The sequence below is a fragment of the Ammodytes marinus genome (genome assembly GCF_949987685.1).
Source record: "Ammodytes marinus genome assembly, chromosome: 5".
Classification (NCBI taxonomy): Eukaryota; Metazoa; Chordata; class Actinopteri; order Uranoscopiformes; family Ammodytidae; genus Ammodytes; species Ammodytes marinus.
In genome coordinates, this window is record NC_137234.1 from 4,344,441 (window position 1) to 4,369,878 (window position 25,438).

The window sequence follows — 25,438 nt, forward strand, 5'->3', positions numbered from 1 at the left end:
TTGTCTTTCTCTCCCAGGCTACTCAGAAGTCAAACATTTTTCAGTCTGCTACCACCTCTGTCACAGTCAGTGTGCAGATGAAGACTCTCCACCGTCCAACGCTTCAGTTTCCACTGTACGAAGGTGTCATCACTGGAGTGGGCGTCATGGCAGCAGACCAGAAGAACAAGGATGAGCCACTATACATCCAGGCCACAGATAAAGACTACGCTGGGGTAAAACCATAGATAGTAGATAAAAGGGATGTAGCATCTGGGCTGACCTCAGTTTTTCAGACTGCATCCCATTCTCCTGGCTTATGCGTGTCGCCATCTTGTGAAATTTTACTCCGCCTCACTCCTCTTGCCGAAAAAAGGGCATCGATGTGACGTCGGGGGGAGGGAGATATGCCCATCTAGCTGAGGAATACCTCTGAGGCGAAGTGAGGGACAACGGACGGATAGCTGTCACTCAAGAGATCTCGCCCCTAATTATTCATACATTTTAAACTCCAAAAGAATAAAAACTAGCCTGCTAGAAAAAAAATCACCCCCCTCAATGTTGTCATGGAGATATGACCTAAACATATAGATTTGAATGGTTATTTCGACCAGCCAGTAAATAGGTTTAATAAGACTGTAAAAACGGCCTGTTTAACAAGAGAGTCAACAAAAAATTGCTCACTTTTGGTACCACCTCGTAGTGGCCACCAAAAGCTACTGCAATGAGAGGGGATATGCAGGAAGACAAATTTCAATAGCCATCAAACAACTTCAATTAAATGGTAAATGGACTTATATAGCGCTGTATCTCCGTTATTCACAGACCCAAAGCGCTTTACATTGTTTTGTACACATTCACCCAGTCACACACACATTCATACACCGATAGCAGCAGCTACCACGCAGGGTAGGCTTAGCACTAGGGTGCTAAGTTAACTAAGCTAGCTATCGGGAGCAATTCGGGGTTCAGTGTCTTGCCCAGGGACACTTCGACATGTGGCGGGGAGACGGGGGATCGAACCTCCGACCCTGCACACCAGAGGCGAACTCCCTACCACTTCGCCACTGCTGCCCCTAGTGGCCACCAAAAGCTACTGCAATGAGAGGGGATATGCAGAAAGACAAATTTCAATAGCCATCAAACAACTTCAATTCACTTAACTTAATATTGGTTTAAAAATGCATAATGCAAAGTGGCTTTTACAATGGGAGTAGATTTGAGGTTTGTGGGCACCGAGTACTTTGCATTAACAAACCTCAGCTAAATGCACTCCACAACACCGTAAGCTGCTGTTTTACTCCATGTTTATCAAATGCGTTTTGTTAGTTTGACGTTTGAAGAAGTCTTTTTGGAGCATTATGTCTAGCAATGTACAGCACTAACTTCTCCATGTCTGTCTAAACAGGGTCTTAATCCCTACATTTCCTACACGGTCAACGGAAGCAGTGATTTCTCCATCATTCAAGGCCGTTTATTCATGACGAAGGATCTCCCAGAGTCCACATTATCTCTAAGAGTAAGTTTACAAATCCAATAATTAAGAGTGTCTGATTGAAAGCTAATTTTCTTATTGAAGACTTAACTTTATCTTAACACTTCCAGGTGGTGGCGACAGACACGTCTACCAGTGAATTTGACTCAGCTCCGCTCTCAGTGCAGGTGAAAACAGGTAGGAAGAAAAAAGGCTGCAAAGCTAGTTGACTAAAACCTTCTGGCTTTGCTTCAGCTATGGCTAAGTGCAACGTTATCCCCCATGTAGGCCTGCTGCATGATAATCCGTTGCATGACCATACCTTGCATGCAAACATAAATAAACAGAATAAAGAGTTTGTAGCTTATAACATTACGCAAATTAGCACCTGACCTCTCTTTTCCTTTTAGTTTTAAACAGTTTAGGGTCCACAATTGACCACAATTTTGGGGCGACTGTGGGTCAGTTGGTAGAGCGGGTCGGCCGATGATCAAAGGGTTGGAGGTTCGATCCCCGCCCTGCCACCTGTGTCATAGTTGTTGTGTCCTTGGGCAAGACACTTCACCCACCTTGCCTCGTGTGAATGTCGATAGTTAGCCTGCTATCGGTGTATGAATGTTTGTGTGTGAATAGTAACGTGGGAAAGGAAAACAGGTCTCCCTTGCAAAAGAGTCTTCGGTCTCAATGGGATGTACCTGTATAAATAAAGGTTAAAGAAAAGAAAAAGAAAGATCCCAGGAACCTTTTTACGATTTCAGAAATGTCCCCCATAATTTAGCTCTGACGAATCAGAGTGTAAATTAAGATCCTGGTTTGTCTGGACTCTATTTGGCTAGAGTGCATGTTGGTGGTGAAGGGTCTGTTAGCTGATAAAAAACCCTCCAGGTGTCACGTTTTTTCAAATAAATCAAGGTGAAAATTCCCATTGCGTCCACTCCAAAGTACATTTAAGGTTCGGCGTAAGCAGGTACGTAAAAGTGTGCTCTCCTCCCAGGTTCCACCACTACCACCAGTTCACCTCCGATCACGACAAGCAGTGTGGTCACACATTCAGTCACACCGACGACAGGAGCTACCGCGCCCACCACCAAACCCAGCACGTCCAGTATCATCCCAACAACCAACCCTAGTACATCCACTGACATCATCATCCCAACCACCAAACCCAGTAGGTCAATCCGCTCACGTTAGCGTCTCCGACCGGTGAATTAAATAGTATAATCTCCACCACTAACTCCATTATGTCTACACTAAAGGTAGGGGTATAACGATCGATCGATGTAGATCGATCCATCAATTGATTTGCGAACGATCAAACTGCATCGATGCAACGTCCAAACATCGATGAAAATCGATGTAGTATATGCTTTTATTTTGTATGTCCTTGCTCGGGTGTTTGTGACACCATTTCCGCCCGACCGCACCAGGCTTTTTCTCGCTTGTGTACTGTGTATCATGATTATCAAAGTTCATTTCGGAAACTAAAATCCATCGGTAACAGACCTGTCGGTGTTTGCACCATGGGGAGAGGATCATATATCCCCGCTGACAGAGCAGTCGAACCGACGTTACCCGGGCAGCACTCGACAGGCTCGTGGGGGTTAGCAGCCGAGCTAGCGGGGCATTTGGGCTGTTATCCCCGCGAGCTGTCCAGCACAGCGCTGCCCGGCTTGCGGTGTAAAGTTCCAATAATGCGCGGCTCGGCTGCTCTCTCAGCGGTGAGAAGCTCCTGCGCTCCCCGGGGCGGTCACCTTCTCCGCGGGGTAAATTTACGAGCTACCGCGGCCTCAGCTAAAGTTGATAGCTCCATTAGGCTAATGAGCTAAGCTAGCGAGGAATCCACCAATTCAGTCAATTCTGTGCCCTGAAACCCCACACGGCCCAAAACTACTCAAATGTCACTCCAAGCATTGTTTACTGCCGCTACACCTTAAGATATGAATAGTAAGTGATTGAAAGATATTAATCTTATGAGAGATATTAATCTTTCAATCAAATAATTCGAGCTAATATTTTTTTTAGCTGTATTTTATAAGGAAGTCCCCTTGACATTAAATAAAATGTCATCAAAAAGAGGGAAATGGCTGAGGTAGCAGCTTAAGTTTGTTGTTTATCCTGTTAATTTCAAGATCTTTAGATACTTTGGTTAGGAAGAAGACTATTAGCTTCTAATATAGCTTAGAAGACTTGTCCTATGTAGTGCGAAGTGGCACCCAAGCAAGAAGATACAAAAGGTAGAGTCTGTTTCATACTGTTTCCAAGTGGTGCATGCTTACTCTGACCAGAAAAAGTGGCTTGTTGACATTTCAAAGCGACGAACCACAGAGCTCTGCTGTGTCATTCAGTGAAAGCTGACAGTTCTGTAAAGGTGCAGACCAACCTGAAACACGTCCTACATTTCAATGCTAAAGTAGTTCAATCTCACGTGATACTGTACACTAACTCGAGAGGAAAACAAGTATTTTCAAATTCCTATTATGACAGAACGTCAGCCTAAATCTGTCAGGGTCAATGTTTTTCTACAGGATGGAAGAGATGCGATGAAAAATACTTATATAACCAATGATTAAGTAACTAATAGCTGCAACAGCATATGAATTAAATTTAGCCTTTAACCTCCGTTTTTAAACATGAACCTCATTGAATGCAATGATCAACCCTTTAACTTATTTCTCCACACATGTAAATTAGCTTAACCATGTTCTAACACACTGTATATTGCCTGTAGCTAACACACTGCCATGGCCACTAACAAGGCACAAACTGCAGCAACACGTGGAAAACAGCCTACCTTAAAAGCAGCAATACACATATTCATTTTCGATGCTAAATGGCTGAACAGTTAACACCCTCGGCCGTATCCAATTCACATACACATTATTTCCTGACTGGTTTTTAAGTTTCACACACATATCTCAGGCAATTGAGCACACACTTAACTCATTTTAGCAACAACAAGGTAATGCTAAGCGGCTAACCCAGTGCTAATTAGCTAACCTAGAGCAGTTAACTCACCAGGATAATCGTCCATTCACTCGGAAAGCTTGCGTCCGGAGCTTTCCCCCGAACCAACCGCTAGTAGTTTTCCTTATATCAAAAGTGTCTCAAATGTAGTTTTTCACATTAGGAATCTTATCTTTATCGTTATCTTCATCAGCTAATTACTATTAGTTGCATGTGTGTCTCGCAGTTTCTCTGTTCTGCGTCATCGGCTGTCTGCCGTTCATGCGCCTGTGATGCGTTTAGGGGGCATCGTAAACTGCAGTGTCTAGTGATTATTTCTGAAAATGATGCTTTTAGGGAATTCCTGTGATTTTGGAACTACAGAAAATAACCTGGGTTATATAATGTGTAAACCTTCATCTTTAGTTAGCTAATAGACAGTTAGCTACAAAACTCTTAGCCTCAAATTGGTTAGCAACTAGACTATTAGCTTCCTATATCTTTAACAGTAGGTTGCCATTAGACTATTAAGTTTTGATTTCGCTTGACTTCATTTCTTCTAGACTGTTGGCTCAACTGTAGTAAGTTCCAGGACCACCAAGCTAGTTTTAGTGTTAGCTCCGTTCTAGTGACACCTGTATTGTGTTCTTTGCAGTGATCGTACCATCTGGTGGCTATGGTTCGGCGGATATGGCAGCCGTTGGTGCAACTCTGGGCGTCCTGCTGTTCATCTGTCTGGTGGTCATTGGGCTGCTCCTCTTCCGTAATCACAAGGGGAAAGTAGACTGGAGAAAGCTCTACGAAGCCAGCGTTTTCAGAAGTTGGGTAAGTGCTTTTTGTAAAGGCAAGTAGCCTTAGAAATATATTCTAATAATTCACTCATCCCCTATTTGAGATTATTGTACCACGGAAGTGATGTGTCATGCTGCTATCTTAGCACATCTAGGCCTATAAAGTTGCTGTGGATATTCATGGCTCAGAGAGTTAGTGCCGCTTTTGAACTGCTTTTATGTGGCTGTGAAAACACAAAGAACTGGTTTGCGATTGGCCAACCGGGCCCCAAACTGTCTCTTGGAAAAGGTGTACAAGGTGTATAAACTTGAGGGCACAAACAGGCCACAGCACTGCGTATGAAGCCCTTTTTAGGAACCTATTAACAATAGAGTGTGATATATTGAAAACTGGCGCGTCCAGCTAGAATTTAAAACCGTTAATCTTGTTTTTATTCTTGTCTGATCTTTCCTTGAATGTCAGCGATAAAGAGGAAGACGAAGATGACAAGCGGGGGTCAAAGCGCCCCAAGGTTGGCTTTCAAGACACCGATCTGGACATTGGACTCGGGGTGAAGATAGTCGATCCAGCAGAGGATTCAGAGGGTGATGAAACGTTGACCGCTGATCTGTGAGAGGGCGCAGAATGGAAGGACACCCATTATAAAAAAAACAAATCAGCACTTTATCAGTACAGTACAGACAGCAAGTGATTCAAGACTGGGAACACCTTTATGGAAAGATGAATAAAAGTCAAATAATTTAAAGTCTGAAGTCATTTTATAAGCCTTTCCCTGTGTTACAATTTGGATTTTGAGCAAATGAAACCTTTTATCTTTTATCATCTTTTTATTATTCATGTAAATTATTTTTAATTAATGTAATGTGACCTGATTAAAAGATGCTATGTTAGATGTGCAAAAGTAAGAAACGCTGTTGAGATCAGCAAGGTTGAAAGCAGAGGTTGAAATATGAGAATGAAGACCAACATTTATGTGGACCCCCTAGAGGTCGTTTATAGTACTGCAGTGGGCCAGTGGAAGAGTATTTATTGATACATTTTCCCAAATTCTTACCAATATCACAAGTTAAATTTGATCTATATTTGTGTTCAGGGTGCATAGACATACTGTACACATACTATAGTATTTAAACCTTTCATAAATAAGTACATTTCTTTCAGTGTGTCGTAGTCCTTTAGCCTGTGGTAGGGAAAATCTCTGGTTAATTATTAATATTAGGCGGTTGTATTGGTAAGTCATCGGTGACATGAATACATCATGTTATTTCAGACCTGTCAGTGCACAGATAGAGACGGCGGGCGGATGATAAAAATAGGAACAACTGCTCCCGGGCCTGCTGATACCGAACTGATACCGGCCTGTACTGCTGATATCTGACAGTATGACCGAAACAAACTCTGAACCTCTACTAAAAACTAGTCACAGCAGTGGATCAAGTTTTAACTTTAGTCAGCAGATTCACTGATAGATTTAACCCTTATGTTTCATGAGAGCAGAAAAGTGATGTTGAGTCTGTTGATATTTGGTTGAAAACCTAATGAAGATATTTCATATTAATAATAATAAACATTAAAACAAATGGATAAGGTGGTTTGAATGTCCTGTCTTCCAACTTTAAAATGTTTGTTCAGATTACTTATAGAGCGAGCATTAACTTAATAGAGTTGTTAAAGGTAAAGTCAGCGAATGGTATGTAATGTAAACAAAGGGGCCACTGTAGATAGCAACATGCTATTTTTCAGAACACAAATAGGGAGGAGATAATCACAGTGAGTAAATAATCACTGATTTTGCCAAAAATAGAATAAAAAAAAAAGCATTCTCCAGAATCGCTGACCACACCTTCAACTTTATACAGCTCTTAATGATTGTCTGATTGACATCAAAAAGAGATTACTGTAACATATTGAATACCTGTGTGTGTGTGTGTGTGTGTGTGTGTGTGTTATTAAATTCTAGGAATATTTTGGTGTGTGCACAAAACAAGAGGGAAACATTTCTTTCTTTATCACAGAGGCGGTGACACCATCAGGCTGAAGCAGGTACTGCACCCAAACAACAACAACAGGAGACTGTCAGTGATTGACACTTGATTTTACATTAAAAAATGTACATCACATATTAACTAAAACCCATTTATTAAAAAATGTACACAGATTTTTGTACAGTGACACCATTTTATAAAAACCAGTGAATCCCAAAGACACGACAGATCATTAGAAAAAACAAACAAGAAAACAAAAAGTCCGAAAACGAGTAAAACACATTCAGGCAACATGGCGTAAACAACTGGCATCAAAATATTGCAAAAAAAATAATAGACTGTTTATATAATATTACAATAAGTAACCAATGTGAAAAAACTACAAAAGACAAAAGATTTGGCAACCAAAGAGCCCGATAACACCAGTGAGAAAGATTCATTATAAACGAGTATTTAAATAAGTTATGCAAGAAACTTCTTCCTATACGTTTGAGCTTTCATGTGCAGGTTTTACTCAATTCTAAACAGCTAAGTTTCTGGTCGGAATGTTAATTTTATATATATAGATTATTTTCTTATGAAATACAGTGAATTTTGATGTGAAATATGAATGATAAATGCTGGTGTGACAGCTTTCAGACTGACCAATATTTAATTTCCTACTAAAACCAGAAAACCACAGATACAGAACGGTGATTTGCAGCATAATCAGAGACGCCATTTTTGAAATATACAAAACTCCTCATTGATCAAATCCAGACGCGTTATGTTGACAAGAAAATAAAATATATTATAAATATGTATCGATACACTTTTACTGAATTTATGATTTCAAATGGGAATCTTAAAGTATGTTGTCGTATCTTGATTCAAAATCAAAATTTAAACCATTTCGAGAGTTGATTTCAATTTCAGAGCAACAATTATTAATTTCTTTGTGAACAAATTAGTTGCATATATTCCATGATAATGGTCGGCTCTGTACCAACTAAAAAAAGCTTATCTGAAATGCATAAGTTACAGCTTAACACCTTTTTAAGCCCTTAAGCTTCCTGGCTATGAAAGAAAAGTTAAACCAAAAAAAAATAGATAAAATATAAATTGCTGAGCCTAAGCCAATTATTATTAGGATTTAGGACTCAGTGTATTATTTTTTCTTAAACTTATATTATTGTTTGTGAAACCAAAAGCATTAGCTGAATCAACTATTATCAGACAAAACTGCTGTCTTGCTATGTTGGAAATGTTTCGTTAGACAAACAATTTTTTTTTTTTTTTTTTTTTTACATTTTTACCTTGACAATAAATGTGGCAGAGAAACTAGTTTTACAACATTCATATAGAATACAAACATTACCACCGCGTAAAAAAAACAACGCACTGTAAAACTAGCTGACTGTAAGGCTTTGCTGCTACATTTAATTCCCTGAAGACATTGATGTAAATTAATGTTAAGTTTAAACAGGTGTATCAGCTAATGACACTGTATTAAAAAACAATTAAAAAAATGCTGTTAAAGCTGGGGTTTATGATTTGGGGAGAAAATAGCTTAGCTAGTTGGGATAGAGATTCAAATCCAAATACCTCAACCGCTCCACTTGTTCTCTTTGGTCCCTCCCCTATGGTCCCTCCCTGACACGCTCTACACCAACAAAGTCGTGCCAAAGTGAATGGACAGTCCCAACAGCCAATAAGAACAGAGAATCAGAGCCTCGCTCTTATTGGTCAAAGTGTACAGCACATGTTAACTTTGACCAATCAGAAATCATATACCCCAGCTTTAAGTGAAGAGTAAAATATAGGTTGAATAGGGCCAAAACATTATTATTGTGTAGTAAAATATGTATCAGTGTGACGTGAGGAATTTGCGCACTTTCTGTATTTTCTCTGTCTCTGTCTAAACTCAATATTTGGGCGTTTTCTAACTGTTCGATGGACAAAAAAACATTACGTTGTCTTGATTGAAAAAAAAAAAAAGTTTAAAAAAATAATATAATACCAACCATTAATGTGAAAACTAACACTCTTTTAGAATTAACACTTAATTGGAGGGACTTCCTGTAAAAAACCATCTTAGAACAGTTAGTTTTTTTGCAACTGGTTTGGGCTGATTTGTTGACTTGATGAATTATAGTTTCCATGATCGTATGAAGGCAGTTCAAACTGAAGTCAGCAGCAGTGGCAGTTGGTGGCAGTTTGAAAACGTAACTGGTGATTTGTTTGAGTCTGTTCCAGTCAGTTTTGTGCCGAGTCACTATGACCGTGCTGGAAAAGCCCTACTAACGTCCTCCCTCCTACATACTCAACATGTATATACTCCATACTGTCTACTTAACGATCGATTGTGTATGCGAGGTTTGTCAGACCCTTTACACTGAAGTATACAGAAGCAATAAAGAATTTAAAAAAAACGTCCATGTCGTTTGAAAAGACGCAATGCATTGTGGGGCAGTTGAGTAGGAAAAGTATCCGATCCATCCATACACAAAATCTTCCCGGGAAGTAAGTACTCATCCGGGCATTTCCCGCCTACACAAACTCGCATACACAACCACAACATACTCAAGTTGACGTCAAAATGAGTATGAGTAGGACGTTAGTAGGGCTTTCAGTATGAGTAGGACGTCAGTAGGGCTTTTAGTATGAGTAGGACGTTGGTAGGGGTTTCAGTATGAGTAGGACGTCAGTAGGGCTTTCAGTATGAGTAGGACGTCAGTAGGGCCTTTCGAGCACAGCCTATGTCTCTGGGTTGGCCGCTGCAGCCATTCCGAGGATCTTGACGTACTGAGTGTTGATGGCGTCAAAGGCCTCGTCTCTGTGGATCATCGCTCCAAACACCATCGGCTGAAACACAAAAAGAAGAATAATCATAATTTTTAAAAAAAAATGTATAGCAACTCTCATACAAGAAATGCAGCTGCGAGTGCCTTATATAAAAAAAAATTCAATAACCTTAGAAGCATAATTGATAAAACAAAACAGTCATCACAGGTCAAAAATTATTTAAAAAAAAGCATAATGCAAAAAACAAAAAAAACTAAAACATTTATTAATTGATAAAAGCACATTATAAATATAAATAATAAAAGAAATGTAAAAGAAATAATACATTGGAAAAATAAACCTTGTTTGTCTAGCACTTTTCATACACATTGAAAAATACATCAAATTAACATAGACTTGATAATAATAATAATAATAATAATAGTGAAGATGTGATTAAATAGGCATTCAAAAGCATAAAGGGCATTGGTTTATCAAATTAAAGATCCTTCAATAGAAAAATACCTTTTGGGTGGTCGGCGTTGCTATGGAGATACCCATCCCAGATCCAGGAAGCACAGACAAAACTTTGTACTGTAAGAAAAAACAAAACGAGAGGACAAACATAAACCAAAGACTACATGACCTTATGATTAACAAATTATCGATAATCGATAGGAACAGTCGCCATGTTGTTTGTTCTGCAGATACAATGCAGCCCCCTCACTTTGTGAAATCTGCTAAATCTTCGAGGACTTTAAACTGACCTTTTTAGGCCTTTTTGCACAATTTTCTTGGGCATTAGGGATGATCGATTAATTGATTTCCAATTGAAGTCAAGATTTGAAAATTATGCGATTTAAATATGTGGGTTCAAAGTGTGAGATTTCAGCCTATGTTATTTCAGCCTTACTCCCTCTGTCCAGGTAAAATCATTTGTCCCTTTCATCATTACGAGTGACGTAACAAAAAAAAGTCAGTGAGGGTTTGGGGCTTGAGACCGTTCTCCTTACTCACCTTCTGAATGTCTTTAATGTCGGTGAGTTTTATGACTTTGTTTCTCTTGGACGATCCGGACCGCGAACTGGAGCTCTCGAAACACAGATGGCTTCAGGGGACACAAGAGAATTAGTACTTAATACATGAAATCGTATTTACTTTATTCTTGACATTCCTTCTTTTTTTTCCCAAAGTGCATAATGAAAATAAAAACAATTTTTTTCCTGTGGCCCAAATTCTCTTCCATAGATTTACTTGTCAGATTTTCTCTTTAATAACACATCTTAGATACATATTTTATTGTGCACTTTTGTCGAGCTAAAATTAAGTGTCAGACTCACTTCTCAGTGACGTAGAGGTATCCATTACGGATGTAGTCTGTTGGAGTCTTTCTGTCTCTGTTGATGAGGCAGCAGCGCCAGCCGTTGTCACAAACTGAGATTAAAACACAATAAAACAATAATTTAATTAAATGTGTATCAGGCCACAATTAATATCACATGCTGTTGGTGAGATGATAAGATTGATTGATTGATTGATTGATTCAATTTTATTTCAGACATATCAAAAAAAGAAAAATTAAAAGCATGAAAATACAATAAGAAAATATGTTCAAATGATTTCACAAATAAAAATAAACAAAAAATAAACAAATAACATATTGAATTGATATGCCTGAAAAGGAGTAGGAAGAAGTATAAACTTATTTGATCCTAACCCCCTTTTCCACAGCTCAATAACTTTATAATAATTTTTATATATATATATATATAGGGGAAGGTGGGGTGATTTGTGCAACTTTTTACTCAAAGTGATTTTAAAGTGAGGCCTTGACAGTTATGTCTCCAACTCAAATATGTACATATATTTCAGGATGTTGTGCATCCCTGGCAATAAAAACTTTGGATCTGGAATAAACTGTTTAAGAAATATAGCTTTCGGAAAAAAAGTTGTCTTGTCGCACAAATCACCCCACGTAGTGGGGTGATTTGTGCGTCATTGTGTCACAATGACAAAGTCACCATCATCATCTTTCTGGCCATCTGAACTCTCATCAGTGGTGTCGTTAAAGGTACTACGAGTAAGTCGGCACGTTGGCGACACCTTTGAACAAAAGCGGTAGTATTATTACGACGCCAGCTGTCGTGAAGCTGTTTGCTTGCTCGTGCAGGGCTGCAAGATTCAAATAATCAGGAAGCAATATGGTGCGTGTCCGTGTGTGGACTCTTTTCGGCTCGGTGAGAGTGGTGGTGACACAGCATCAACTAATGCCAGTAAGTGCTAAACACACCTGATTGCAATGAGTTGATGCATTGTCACCTCTCACGGAGCTGAACGAGTCTTTAGTAGGCTACCGCTCATTCATTTAGGAGTAAACACTGCAGTCTAGGTTCACTCCGTGAAATTGTGTAGGCCTATACGTTGCTTGGCAACGCCCTCCCACCCGCCTATCACTCTCCCTTTTTTGCTTTTCTTCATTGCATTTTCTTTTTTTGCTTTGATGGTTCAGCCCCGTTATCAATTATGACGACAAATAACTGTCTCAAACAAGGCTCCCGCTCCCCTTCTAGGGTGACCAGATCGCATTTCCATTACTTTTCACACGTCCCGCAAATTGAGACGTTGTCCCGCATTGTTATTGAAAGTGAGCCCCCCTTTTTAAATGCGTGTTTTATAATCTGGTAGCCTATATATCCGATAGCTGTGTGGAGACAGCAGTCTGTGAGTGTGCGTCTCTCCGTTTGTCTCTGTGTGTGTGTATCGCACTGTCGGGGGGCTGCTGGGCTCAGTGGCTCTGTGAAGGTGCTGCCTGCTTCAGCATTTCCTTTCTGTTACTTCAAAATAAAAGCCAACTCACGTTTGTCAAGTGAAATGCTTATGTGAAGCCAGTGAAATGCTTTTAATGTGAAGCCGCAGCCTTAACTCTATTTGTTTAACAGTAGCTAACTTAACTGCTGCGCGCTGATCTAAAGATAGTGTTTTTTAATATAGAAAGCCGTGTCTCTGGCATTACCGGTGGTGACACGAGTTTATTTTGCTAAAGAAAACGGCACTTTGTCCCGCACAAACGTAGTCTTTGTCCCACATCTGGTGAATTGGGATCTGGTCTCCCTATCCCCTTCCCTCACCTGGAGCCATAGGCTTCTCAAATCGCGTTCCTGCGCCACACTGAAATCTGCGACCAATGCGGATATGTGACCATAGAGCATGCACGCGTGAACCGAAAATCGGACTGGGTGTACGACCAGATCAAATGCAGTAATAAAAACTATATAAAAACGTCTTTCTTTGCACTGATGGTCTCGTTTGCTGTTAAAGGTAATTTATGATTATGAGAGGAAACATGAGGCTGTTTAAAAGATATTTAAAAGTTACTCGTTGCCGCTTTAAGTGGAATTGAGATGTCACTCTCTTCTGAGCTACTGTAGACAATCACTTTCTTTTGGTGACCAGCGTATACAGCCATGCCACTGGCACAACTCTCAGAAATGTACTTTGCACTAGTTGCTCCGTGCTTGTGGAACCAACTGCCACCTGACAAATGTGATTCCCCCTACATTTCTGCCTTTAAATCAAGGCTCAAAACCCATATGTACACCCTGGTGTTTCCTCCCCATTAACCTCTGCACTACTTACTTACCTCTGCACTACTATCTGTGTTTATGTGGATGTATGGGCTTTACGTCTTTTATTTTGGTTATTGTTATTTTACCTTCATTGTTTACCTACTGAATGCACTATGTACAGCACTTTGGACAGTGCAAACTGTCATAAATGTGCTTTTATAAATACATTTTACTTACTTACTTACTTATAACTCACCCAGGCCCTTGCGCACAAATCACCCCATCCCCAGAATTTTGGATAATAGGCAAGATGCAGCAATTTAGGGTTGACATTGTGCTAACTATATAGACTCAAAGTGTAGCATACCAAAGCACTAAAACATGTGTCAAATGTTTTCAAACGTGTCTATAATTGTTCAGACACAATAATCAAAAAACCTTGATCATGGAAATTTTACTTTGAAAGGCAAAACACAGTTTTTTGAGCTTAAATGTGCTTATATCTTATTCCTTGTGTCTCCCTTCTTTACAGGATGAGTCAAATGGATGGCTCTTCTTAAATATGTGGTCACATTTCCAATTTCTTCCACGGTTTTCTAGAAACAAGGGGTTTTGCAACTTCCAAAATGCACAAATCACCCCACCTTCCCCTATATATATTTTTTTTTATATATTTATACGATTAGATTAGATTACTCATTGAAAGAATAGATATCCTACGATGGTGAGACGTCATGTGTCAAATTGCACATTAAAGTATTAAACACTAGTTCTACATTTATTAAATAAAAATAAAAACTCTTTCATAATATTTAAACAATATATTGAAATTTAAAGTACTCATCATTGCCCATAGTAATAATGAATAGTATACCTGACACAAACCTAGTGTACAACATTGACCATAATATCTCACTGACGCTATATAAGGTCAGTGTTAGCTCATGTCCTATAGGTTCTGACCTGTCACACACACACACCCTCCTGTAAATACACACACACACACAACCTCCTGTAAACACACACACACACACACACTCTTGTCAATACACACACACACACAATATCCTGTAAATACACTCACACACACACACACACACACACACACACACACACACACACACACACACACACACACACACACACACACACACAGACACACACACATACACACACACACACACCTGTCAGCGGGCGCTCGCTCTCCGGCAGGTTGAAGACTTCGTGGAAGGCTCCTCTCTTGGTGCTGTTACATCGTCCTCCGTCCTCGTCCCGACCGACTCCCAGCGGAGTCCCGGGCACAACGTTGCCTCTCACCCCAGAGGCAGTCACCTGAACGCGGGCACAGAGAGAGGGGAGAGGGGGGTAGGGTGGTGGTTCACAGAGTGGGACAGAATTAATGTGACCACCTTCAGTTACTAAAGGGGAAAAAGACGTTGGTGATGCATTTGTAGGCGTGTCTTAAAAAAGTTTTTCATTGTGACAGTTAAAGTTTTCCCTAGATCTGGTGGTAGATTTTATTTGACATTGACATCACAATTTCATTGGACAAACCAGATGCATTGTTTTAAGTGCATGGTGGTTATAAACACCTGTCCATCTTGATGGAACCTGGATAATTTGAATGTAAAAAAAAAAAAGTTTAACTAATAAAATATTGCTGAATGTGAATTGACAAGATCAAACTTAAAAAAGGAGTTTGAAAAAATAAATAATAAGAAATAAATTTGAAGTAAAACTAAAGATAAATGTGTGTAAGAAATCCAATTTATTCGTAAAAAAACAAAAACATTTGTGACTGAAGTTTGTCCTGAGGAACTAAACATTAACACTAAAGGAAAGGTCATTAAAATCTAGAGGGTTTGTCCTCTGGAACGGGAGATTCACTGACCATCTGACAGGTTGTTGGGACATATCACACAGAGTCTATCAGACTATCACTCTAGCACTAAATTCTTTGGGATCTCACACAGACAGACCATCGCTAATGATGATGTCAGAGGAATAGCAGCAGCTGATTGGTCACTGTCTGTGATGTCTGACACTACAACTCTAACTACAGCACACACACAACCTGCTGTAAATACACACACACACACACACACACACACACTGCAGTAAATACACACACACACACACACACACACACACACACACACTACCTCCTGTAAATACACACACACAAACACACTAACTGCTGTAAACACACACACACACACACGGTCCTACCTGTTCGAGGTCAGACAGCTGAGAGAGAGAAACAACAACAGAGAACTGAATCCAGACGGAGCAGAGAGCGACTTACTGGGACCAGTTAGAACCAGTAACGGATTAGATTTATGTCCCTTCCTTCTGAAGTATTAGCTATTTTATTATATTGCAGAAAAGCCCTTATACAGTATGTCTCCTGTACAAGTGTCTTCAGCAGCTTTTTCAAGTCCCTTCCTTGACTGCATTCGGCTTCTCGTCTCAAAAAACACAAATGATTTTCAGACAGACACACTGGACTAGGGATGGACATTTGAAGAAAGGTCCTTAAATCGATCATCGGGAACATTTACGATCAAATATTGATTTTATCATTCATTTGTAATATATAAAAAATTTGCGTATGGCTGAAAAAAAAATACAGCGTGTTTTTACTGAATTAAATCTTCACTCTCGAGAACTTCTAGTCCAACAACAATCCTCTTGGACAAGGCAGTTCAAGTTAAACTGCTTAAAAGGAGCTACGAGGAACTTCTAAATATTTTTGAAACAGTCTAATTTTTCCTCTGATGATCATAAAGGACATGTAACAGCAAACAAGACCATCAGTGCAAAGAATGCTATTTTAATATAGTTTTTCTTAATGCCTTTGTCATGGGTATACGCTCACCCAGGAACAACAGCTGGCGTGGTAAAAACACCCTTTTTGTCCAAAGGGGGTGCAAGAATGAACAAAAACTGAAAGTTCCTCGTAGCACCTTTAACTAAAGCAATATGTATGCAGTTATCTGACTGTATTCAGAAGGAGTTATTTGTATTGCAGCCTATGATCCTTCTCAGAGTGTGTACTAACCCGTCTACTCATATACTTATACTTATTATTATTATTATTATTATTATTATTATTATTATTATTATTATTATTATAGTACTAACCTGTCTACTCATATTATTATTATTATTATTATTATTATTATTATTATTATTATTATTATCATCATCATCATCATCATTATTATTATTATTATTATTATTATTATTATTATTATTATTGAACTGACCCGTCTACTCAGCGTAACGTTGCCTCTCTCCTTCAGCTGCAGGTCTGTGGGTAACTTGGTCCAGATGATGAACGGAGTGTCGAAGCGCTGGCGCAGTTTGGGACAACTCTTAAAGATGAAGTCGATTATGAAGAACTTTATGCCGGCGTAGAAACCTGGCGGAGGGGGGTGGGGGGGACACAGACACAGAGGTGGTCAATCGCACTAATGCAAACACAGCTACTTTATGAGCCGAAAATATGTCAGAGATGGCAGCCTGTTTTTGTTTTTTTGAGTCTTTCCGTACCTACAAAATTGACAAAATCTATTGAAGGTACAGTGTGTTATAAAGATGTTTTTGGCGGCCTTTAGTGGTGAAAGTTCTAGATTGGAACGTTCCATGTCTACCCCTCCCGTACAGAGAATTTACAGAACCTACGGAGGCCTTCAAGAACAAAAAGTTAGTTACTAAAGATGGCATCATCCACCACTGCCTCAAGTCTTTCCACAATATTTATTTTTCGTCTATATTTTTTTTAAGATAAAATGCTCATTCTAAGGTAATAAAAAGAAATAAAAAACTGTTCAAGTGATTAAACATGATTTAAACATACTTATGAATATTATATTCCATTTCTACCAAGTCTATCTGAAAAACACCAATTCCCTTTACTCACTGCACCTTTAAGTTTGTGTGGAAGCTTATGTTTGAGGTGAGATAATAATAAGATGATATAAAATGTAAGTGTATATTATGTAAGGGATAAAGTATAGCGAACGGGTCACTTGCTAGAAATAAAGACCGGCAAGCTTGAAGGTCGGAACTCACTCAGTAGCAACGGTTACTATGTCAAGCTGCGGCCAACCTAGAAGAGTTTAACAAAAAACAACTTGTTTCCCCAGCAACCCTGAGACCTTGTCTAATAACTGGAATAGTCATTGCAAACCCACTAGGTTCTTATGTAACTAAAACGTTGTTCAGTACGCCAGTAAATAGGAACGACCAAGGATACGACCTAGTAACGGGGGAATAGTCTGCTCGCCCCGCTAGACTGCCTGCTTCAGCTGACTGAAGGCTACGGCTCAGCTGTTAGCCACAGAGCTACTGTTTTGCTAACACAACTCAAGACTCGCACACTCTACAAATAATAATTCTAATCGGCCAATATGTTTAACAAGAGCTCCATCTAGCTAACAAAGCATTATCCCCCAACATAAATAACACAATTCACGGAGAAAATGTATATATCATAGCAGTTATGTATACACCCATTATACAACAGTTAGGAACCAATCAGATCGCTTGATTTAAGCCACTTGTTTTATATTATAGGAGACATGATTTACCTATGATGAATCCCAGCAGTTTGTACGGCAGCAGACAGGAGGAGATGAAGGCCACCCACAGGCCAACGTACAACTTCTGAGTTAACTCTGGCTGCACCCATATGAACAGACTATACGCACACACATGCGCGAAACAGACAGACAGACAGACAGACAGACAGACAGACAGACAGACAGGACACACACACACACACACAGTATTAAATATCTGTGTATGTAGCATTGGTTATCTCTGAAATGTAAGGAAGTGCTATTAGACAAACTCACTTCTTTATCTTCTCCAGGATGTTGGCCATTCTCCCGAAAATATTCTATTCGGACGAAAAACAAATAAATTAAAATCTGTTGTTGTGAAATGTTTTTCAGGAGGCGTTGACTGCTACGTGGAGCCTCTGTCCGTCCGTCACCTCACAATCGTCTTGTTGACTGAAACTGGATTGCCCAACGGGGATAGATAAAGTTATTTGAATTCAATTTAATTCAGTTTATTCACCTGAGCTTTCTGAGCGACGTCCAGAACCAGCTGGAACTTCTCAGACACGGTCAGATCTTCTTTAGGAGGCTCCTGGAAACAAGAAGGAAATAATGTCATTAACACTTTAATATCACCTGGAGAGGAAGTATTCATGCTTAACTGCTGCATGTATATCCGTCCTGGGAGAGTTATCCCTTCCCCTGTCACTCTCCTTGAGATTTTTAAAATCCCGTTAGAGGTTTTTTTTAACTGAGAGTTATTTCTCAGTCGAGCTAAGGGTTGTAAGGGCAGAGGGTGTCATACTGTATGGAATGTAAAGCCCACTGAGACAAATGGTTATATGTGATAGTGGGCTATACAAATAAAGACTGATTTAATTTGATTTGAGAAGAAGTAGCAAAATCGTTCCAAACTATGATTACAATCTGACTCATTAAACTATAGTTCAGAGTAGATGTGATAATGTGTTGTGTACACCAGGGGGCGATGTTTAACCATCAGTCCAGTTTAACACAGTGGAAACAGTCAGTGTGTTTACATGCAGACTTATAATCGGATAACTAAACGAATAAGACCTCAACAGGACTTTTGAACTGCATGTAAACACCTTTATCCGATCTACTTCGGACACAAATCGGCACAATAACGGACAAGAGAAGTCGGATAAGAACACCTAGATAATTCGTTCATTGTCGGCTTTCTCTCTGCATGTATACAGGGATCGGATATCGCATATCGGACTTCTCGTTCTGTGCTTGTGTGCCTGCGCGTGATAGGCTACACCATGGGTTATTGACGGAAAGGAACCGGACGTGGCTCTAAAACCACTTGTTGAAAGCATGGTTGAAAGGGCTACAGCGCCACCTAGCATAGTGGAGACAGCCATGCATCGGACATTTATCCGATTACTGAAAGGCCATGTATACTCAGACAAGTGACACGGTCCGTTCGAGTGTCTTGTTCGATATATGTCTTAATCCAATCTAGTTGTGCCATGTAACCGCACTGAGTGAAGGTTAAGAGAGGGCACTTCAGCAGTGAAGAGGGATTTGACTCTCACCAGGGGCTCGGAGACTTCAGGTACGATGCTCCAGTTGATCCTCCAGCCTCTGAGAGCAATGCATGATGGGAAAATACAGACAGGTACATATGAGGTCATTACAGCCAGAGTCAAAAACACAACCTGATCAGGTGGTTTTCAAACACATTTAATCTCTTAAATTAGGGCTGGAAAAATGTATCGAAAGATTTTATTCGTATTCAATTCGAACTTGAATTTAGCATTCTGCTGCCAGTTTATCATATCGAGTTTTAGAAAGACAATTTATTAGCAAACAAAGCAAACAACAAAAAAACTTCTTAATACATACAATACAACTTAAGTTGCGTTATCTATCGTAATTTTGTGATATTTTATGAACGTATTGTTTTTATATATTGTTATTTCGATTATTATATTCTTCATATGCTCTGTAAATTATTGGATTGTTTTATACAGTATATGTAATCAGGGAGTCATTGGGAAAAGAGAGCTCCTTCTCAAAGGCTCTCCCCCAATATAAGTACATTTTTATATAAGTTGCATACCATCATGATAGGTTTATTTTCACAGCAAGTCACAACAGGAAAAGTCTCAGGTGAAACATGATACTATTTACAAACGGCTGCATTCCATTTAGCTGAGCTTCTGTCAGGGTCTGAATATGTTGAATGCTGGTTCACTTTGGTTTCAAATTAAAATTCAAAAACTTTATTGTCATTCTAACCGAACAGCAGACCTGTGCAGTGCAATGAAATAGCATTTTCTCCAGGGCATTTTCTTCGATAACATGTCTTCTTTCATGCTAGTATAAATAAAAGGTCCAACATGTACATTTAGGTGTTTTATTTGACTAAACCTTGTCTGTTTCTGTGTCTCAATCTCAACTTCTAAAGCACTTACATCAACTAAACTTTCCATAATCATTCCTAGCACTATTCTGAATGTTGTTACAGAAGGATTTGTTCCTAAGTTGTTAATTGACTGTTTATAATACATTTTCTTATAAAAAAAAATGCCGAGCATGCATTTTTAAGATTTGTACATAGTCTTTTTTGATTTCTAAAATAAAAAAAGTCTGTATCCATATCTGTTCTGTAAAAACTTGTAACACGTGTATGTAGTCAAAATGAAATAAAGATTTTAATTCTGTCTTTATCAAGCATCTACATTTTAGTTTTTTTAAAGGGGCACTGTGTAACATTTTAAGTAATTTATTAGCTTAAATCAATATCCTCATTCATAAATATGTCCTCATTGGTGTAAAATCACCTCTGCCAATAATCTGAATTATCCTCCTGAGCGGAGAATTACAAATATTAATATTACATTTTGTACATTGAGCAGGCAAGTCTTATGGAGGCATCCATGTTTTTGGAATGTCATCAGGTGCATTGTTTAGAATTTAGAATTGTTCTTGTCCTTGAAGGCCACTGTAGCTTCTGTTATTATTCAAATTCATTTCTAGAACTGTCTAGATGATGTCATATTACACACTGCCCCTTAAAGATTGCAAAGTTATTAGATATTGCAACATTTGCATATTTTTTCAAACATTTCTGAAAAAATTGTATTACAAAAAATTATTGTCTTAATGTCAGTAATCAACTGGCAAAGTTTCATGATGATATCAATAAGTTAAATAGTTTCACCCTATTCACCTGCAGTGTCTCACACACACACACACACACACACACACACACACACACACACACACACACACACACACACACACACACACACACACACACACACACACACACACACACACACACACACACACACACACACACACACACACACACACCTCAAAATGGCATTTAGAGTGACTGTGTAGATTTGAGTGACAGCTTTGACCTGTTGCTATGACGAGCACACATGTCTTCAGTGATAAAAGATCTAGAACGTTATCATCTGCTTTGAGACACACGCCCTCATGACCTTTACAATGAGAAGAATCTAAAGTATGTCTGATGTTTCACACACACACACACACACACACAGAGATAGACAGAGAGAGAGAGAGAGAGAGAGAGAGAGAGAGAGAGAGAGAGACACACACACACACACAGATAGAGAGAGACAGACACACACACAGGAGCCGCTATTCAGACAGCTGGCCAAGTGTGTGTCCAGCCCACACTTCCAGGTACACACACACACACACACACACACACACACACACACACGACTAAAATGTCAGATGTCAGTGATATATAATAAGACCCATAGAAAACTTTCTGGCCTTTCTATTGGCTGAGAGAGAGATGGAGGGCGGGGCTAACACTGACCTGGCGATGAGGTAATTCAGAGAGAGACGCAGGATGGCGAGAAACAGGAACATGGGGATGACCCAGCCCTGCCACGCTGAATACATGTAGACCTGTACAACACACACACACACACACACACACACACACACACACAGACACAGAAACAGAAACACACACACACACACACACACACACACACACACACACACACACACACACAGAGAAAACCACACACACACAGTGAGGCAGTGTGTTTTTATATACATTGGCAATAAAAGATGTAAAAGGACAAAAATTAAGAAGAAAAAAAGGCTTTGTTTGTGAGATTAAAGTAGGTTGAAAACCAGGGCTCAGCTAAACAAGGATTCAATCAATTGTAGCATTATTCACCGAGTGTGTGAGTGGGCGAGAGAGAGAGAGAGAGAGAGAGAGAGAGAGAGAGAGAGAGAGAGAAAGAGAGAGAGAGAGAGAGAGAGAGAGAGGACCTGCACCTGCTAGTTAAAAGGTGCTACGAGGAACTTTTAATTATTTCTGAAACAATCTATATAGTTAACAGTCTAAATATAGTTTTTCTAAATGCCTTTATCATGGGTACGCTCACCCAGGAACTACAGCTGGTGTGGTAAAAACAACACTACCGCTTTTGTCCAAAGGGGGTGCAAGAATGAACACAAACTGAAAGTTCCTCTGTGACACCTTTAAATGTCAAGTTCAGTGCCTGTATAAGAAAATATTTAGCTACTATACTTTTTATTAGGTACTATTAAAAACAGGTAATATATTTTTTTTGCTTTTTCATTTTTACTTAATGCTTTTCTGGCAGTCTTCAGAGGGCCAGGTCAAACCCTGGTCTATGATTTGATTTAAATTTTATTCCAGACACAGAGAGAAAACGGTCCATAATACAATACAAAAACAGTAAAAAGACAAACAACAATAAAAAAGACTAAAAAAGACTCCAGCTGTCAGTTCCACACTACACAAAGAGTGTTCAGATATTAGCATATAGGCTAAAGCGCCAATGGTGTAGTAGTGGACTCACAATAAATGCGATGGCTGACGTGTAGACAGAGTTCCAGCTGGATAACGCTCTCAGGTTCCTCTTGAAGTTTGTCACAGGTTTGAATCCTCGCTCTGAAAACAACAACGACAACAATGAATCAACCAATCACACGAGACCTCAGCTCTGGCCTCCTGTGTGTTATAATCCTAATCCCAACAACATATTTAACACACAGCGGAAAATATTAAGAGACCAGTCTGGATTTTTCTTAAATCTTCTTCTCTACATTACTTAATGGGAAATGCTCTTGATGACAATAAATGTATTGGAATTTGGTAGAAATGTTGTCAGTAGTTTATATTATAAAACCAAAATGTTCATTCTACTCAAACATATGCCTATAAATAGTAAAACGAAAGACACTGAACATTTGGAGTGGGGTCTTCCTTTTTTCCAGAGCTGTGTATGAATGTGATGTGTTGGCTGATACTCACTTAGCCTTCTCATGTTTTCTGTCAACCTGTAGATCAGAAACCAGATATTTATTTAGATTTAAGACAAATACAGCCACAAACACACTACATTAGATAACACACATGGCAGCTTCATTTGCTTTGAGTCATTGTGTCAGTACAAATATCTATCTGATGTCCTGAAGTCTATCTTAAAAGGTGCTACGAGGAACTTTTAAATATTTCTGAAACAGTCTAATTTTTCCTCTGATGATCATAAATGACATGTAACTGCAAACGAGACCATCAGTGCAAAGAATGCTATCTTTATATAGTTTTCCATAAGGCCTTTGTCATGGGCATACGCTCACCCAGGAACAACAGCTGGCGTAGTAAAAACACTACCGCTTTTGTCCACAGGGGGCGCAAGAATTAACACAAATTTAAAGTTCCTTGTAGCACCTTTAACAAACCGTTTGAGGGTTTTTTCGTCCTCACCTCTTTGCGCTGAGCGGCTCGTCCGTCTCGACCGTGGGTTCCTCCGGTTGGAAGCTGAAGTCTTCGATGTAAACGCCGAAACGATCGTAGAGCCATTTGAGGACGCTGTCTGACAGAGTGTCCTTATGTTTCTCTGATGAAGGGAGAAAAGAAAAGAGTCAAAAATGTATCCTGTATGTAGGGGGCACCCTTAGCTCAGTTGGTAGGACGTCCCCCCCATGGGCCTCGGCCAGCAGCGGACACGGGTTCAATTCCAGCCCGCGGTCGTGCTCTGCATGTCACTCCCCTCTCTGCCCCATTTCAACTCTGTCTCTACACTATCAATAAAGCATAAAAATGCCAAAAAAGTATCTTAAAAAAAAAATATCCTGTATGTAGACCCGGGTTAGAATCCAGCCCGGGTCAGTTCTCTGCATGTCATTCCCCTCTCTGACCCATTTCAACTCTGTCTCTCCAGAAATATGTCTAATGAAAGCAAATATGCCCAAAAAAATTATCTTAATTATTTTTTTTTTTAAGTATCCTGTATGAGAATCTTATAGAGAAATGTCTGTAAAACTAAAGTGTGTGTGTGTGTGTGTGTGTGCGTGTGTGTGTGTGTGTGTGTGTGTGTGTGTGTGTGTGTGTGTGTGTGTGTGTGTGTGTGTGGGAGATAGCAGCAGATGCAAGAGAGGAAATGTGTGTTTTTATTTCTGTAATAAAAAAAACTAGCAGTTGCAGTGCAAAATTTAATATTTTCTGTGCTTATTCAGTCACTTTTCAAATTCATACCCCTACAGTATACATATTACTCTATACCATGTGTGTCTTTCAATGTATTGACATCGAATTATTTATTTTTTTACTGTATGTATAGTGACCTTGAGTGTTCAGAAAGGCGCCAGCAAATAAAACTTTGTATCATTATTATTTGTATGATTCGTGATGCTGGTGCAGACAGAGTTGACTAAAGAAGGCACTACACTCTAAAATATTAATTCATTCAACTCCAGATGTCTCAATTAATTATAAAACTCATCTGGAACTGCGACACACACACACAAGAGAACTGTTCTACAGCTTGGATCTATGTGGAACTATCAAAACACGGACAACTACACACACACACACACACACACACACACACACACACACACACACACACACACACACACACACACACACACACACACACACACACACACACACACACACACACACACACACACACACACACACACACACACACACACACACACACACACACACACACACACACACACACACACACACACACACAGCGAGAAGGTTACTGATGTTTCCCTGCATACGAAAAAACGTGATTATTTGATAAAAAGCTGAACGTGATAGCCATGATTAAGAGATTGTCCCATGATCTCTTGTTTACTTTTTTATTTTTATTTTTTCTGTATGTGTTTGCTGTATTCGTTTCTTATCCTGCAGTTTTTCCAGATTATATTTTGTGGATAAAGTGAAAAAAAAAAAAAAGTAAAAAAAAATAAAATAAAAGCTTAATGTGCAAGCCTTTGTAGATATTAATTGTACTCAAGTTACCTTAAGTACATCTTGCCTTCAATTTTTTATTCTTATTTCTCTTTTAT

General features: G+C 39.2%; 2 protein-coding genes across 2 annotated transcripts in view; one reads left to right on the top strand and one right to left on the bottom strand.

Annotated features, from left to right (window-relative positions):
* aass (aminoadipate-semialdehyde synthase) overlaps positions 1 to 25,438 on the top strand; it is a 519,315-nt gene that overhangs the window by 295,495 nt on the left and 198,382 nt on the right. The window lies entirely within an intron of this gene.
* Positions 8,770 to 25,438, bottom strand: part of LOC307250666 (GRAM domain-containing protein 4-like) — a 24,629-nt gene continuing 7,960 nt past the window's right edge. Inside the window, exons 6-19 of the mRNA XM_080027809.1 lie at positions 23,838 to 23,970; positions 23,382 to 23,407; positions 22,927 to 23,018; positions 21,903 to 21,994; positions 19,633 to 19,681; positions 18,591 to 18,662; positions 18,365 to 18,408; positions 18,098 to 18,207; positions 16,772 to 16,926; positions 14,687 to 14,834; positions 11,277 to 11,370; positions 10,954 to 11,044; positions 10,462 to 10,530; positions 8,770 to 10,017 (exon numbers count right to left, since the gene is read on the bottom strand). Of these exons, the coding sequence (XP_079883935.1) occupies positions 9,910 to 10,017; positions 10,462 to 10,530; positions 10,954 to 11,044; positions 11,277 to 11,370; positions 14,687 to 14,834; positions 16,772 to 16,926; positions 18,098 to 18,207; positions 18,365 to 18,408; positions 18,591 to 18,662; positions 19,633 to 19,681; positions 21,903 to 21,994; positions 22,927 to 23,018; positions 23,382 to 23,407; positions 23,838 to 23,970 (1,283 nt within the window). The 3' untranslated portion in view covers positions 8,770 to 9,909. The remainder of the gene's footprint in view (positions 10,018 to 10,461; positions 10,531 to 10,953; positions 11,045 to 11,276; positions 11,371 to 14,686; positions 14,835 to 16,771; positions 16,927 to 18,097; positions 18,208 to 18,364; positions 18,409 to 18,590; positions 18,663 to 19,632; positions 19,682 to 21,902; positions 21,995 to 22,926; positions 23,019 to 23,381; positions 23,408 to 23,837; positions 23,971 to 25,438) is intronic.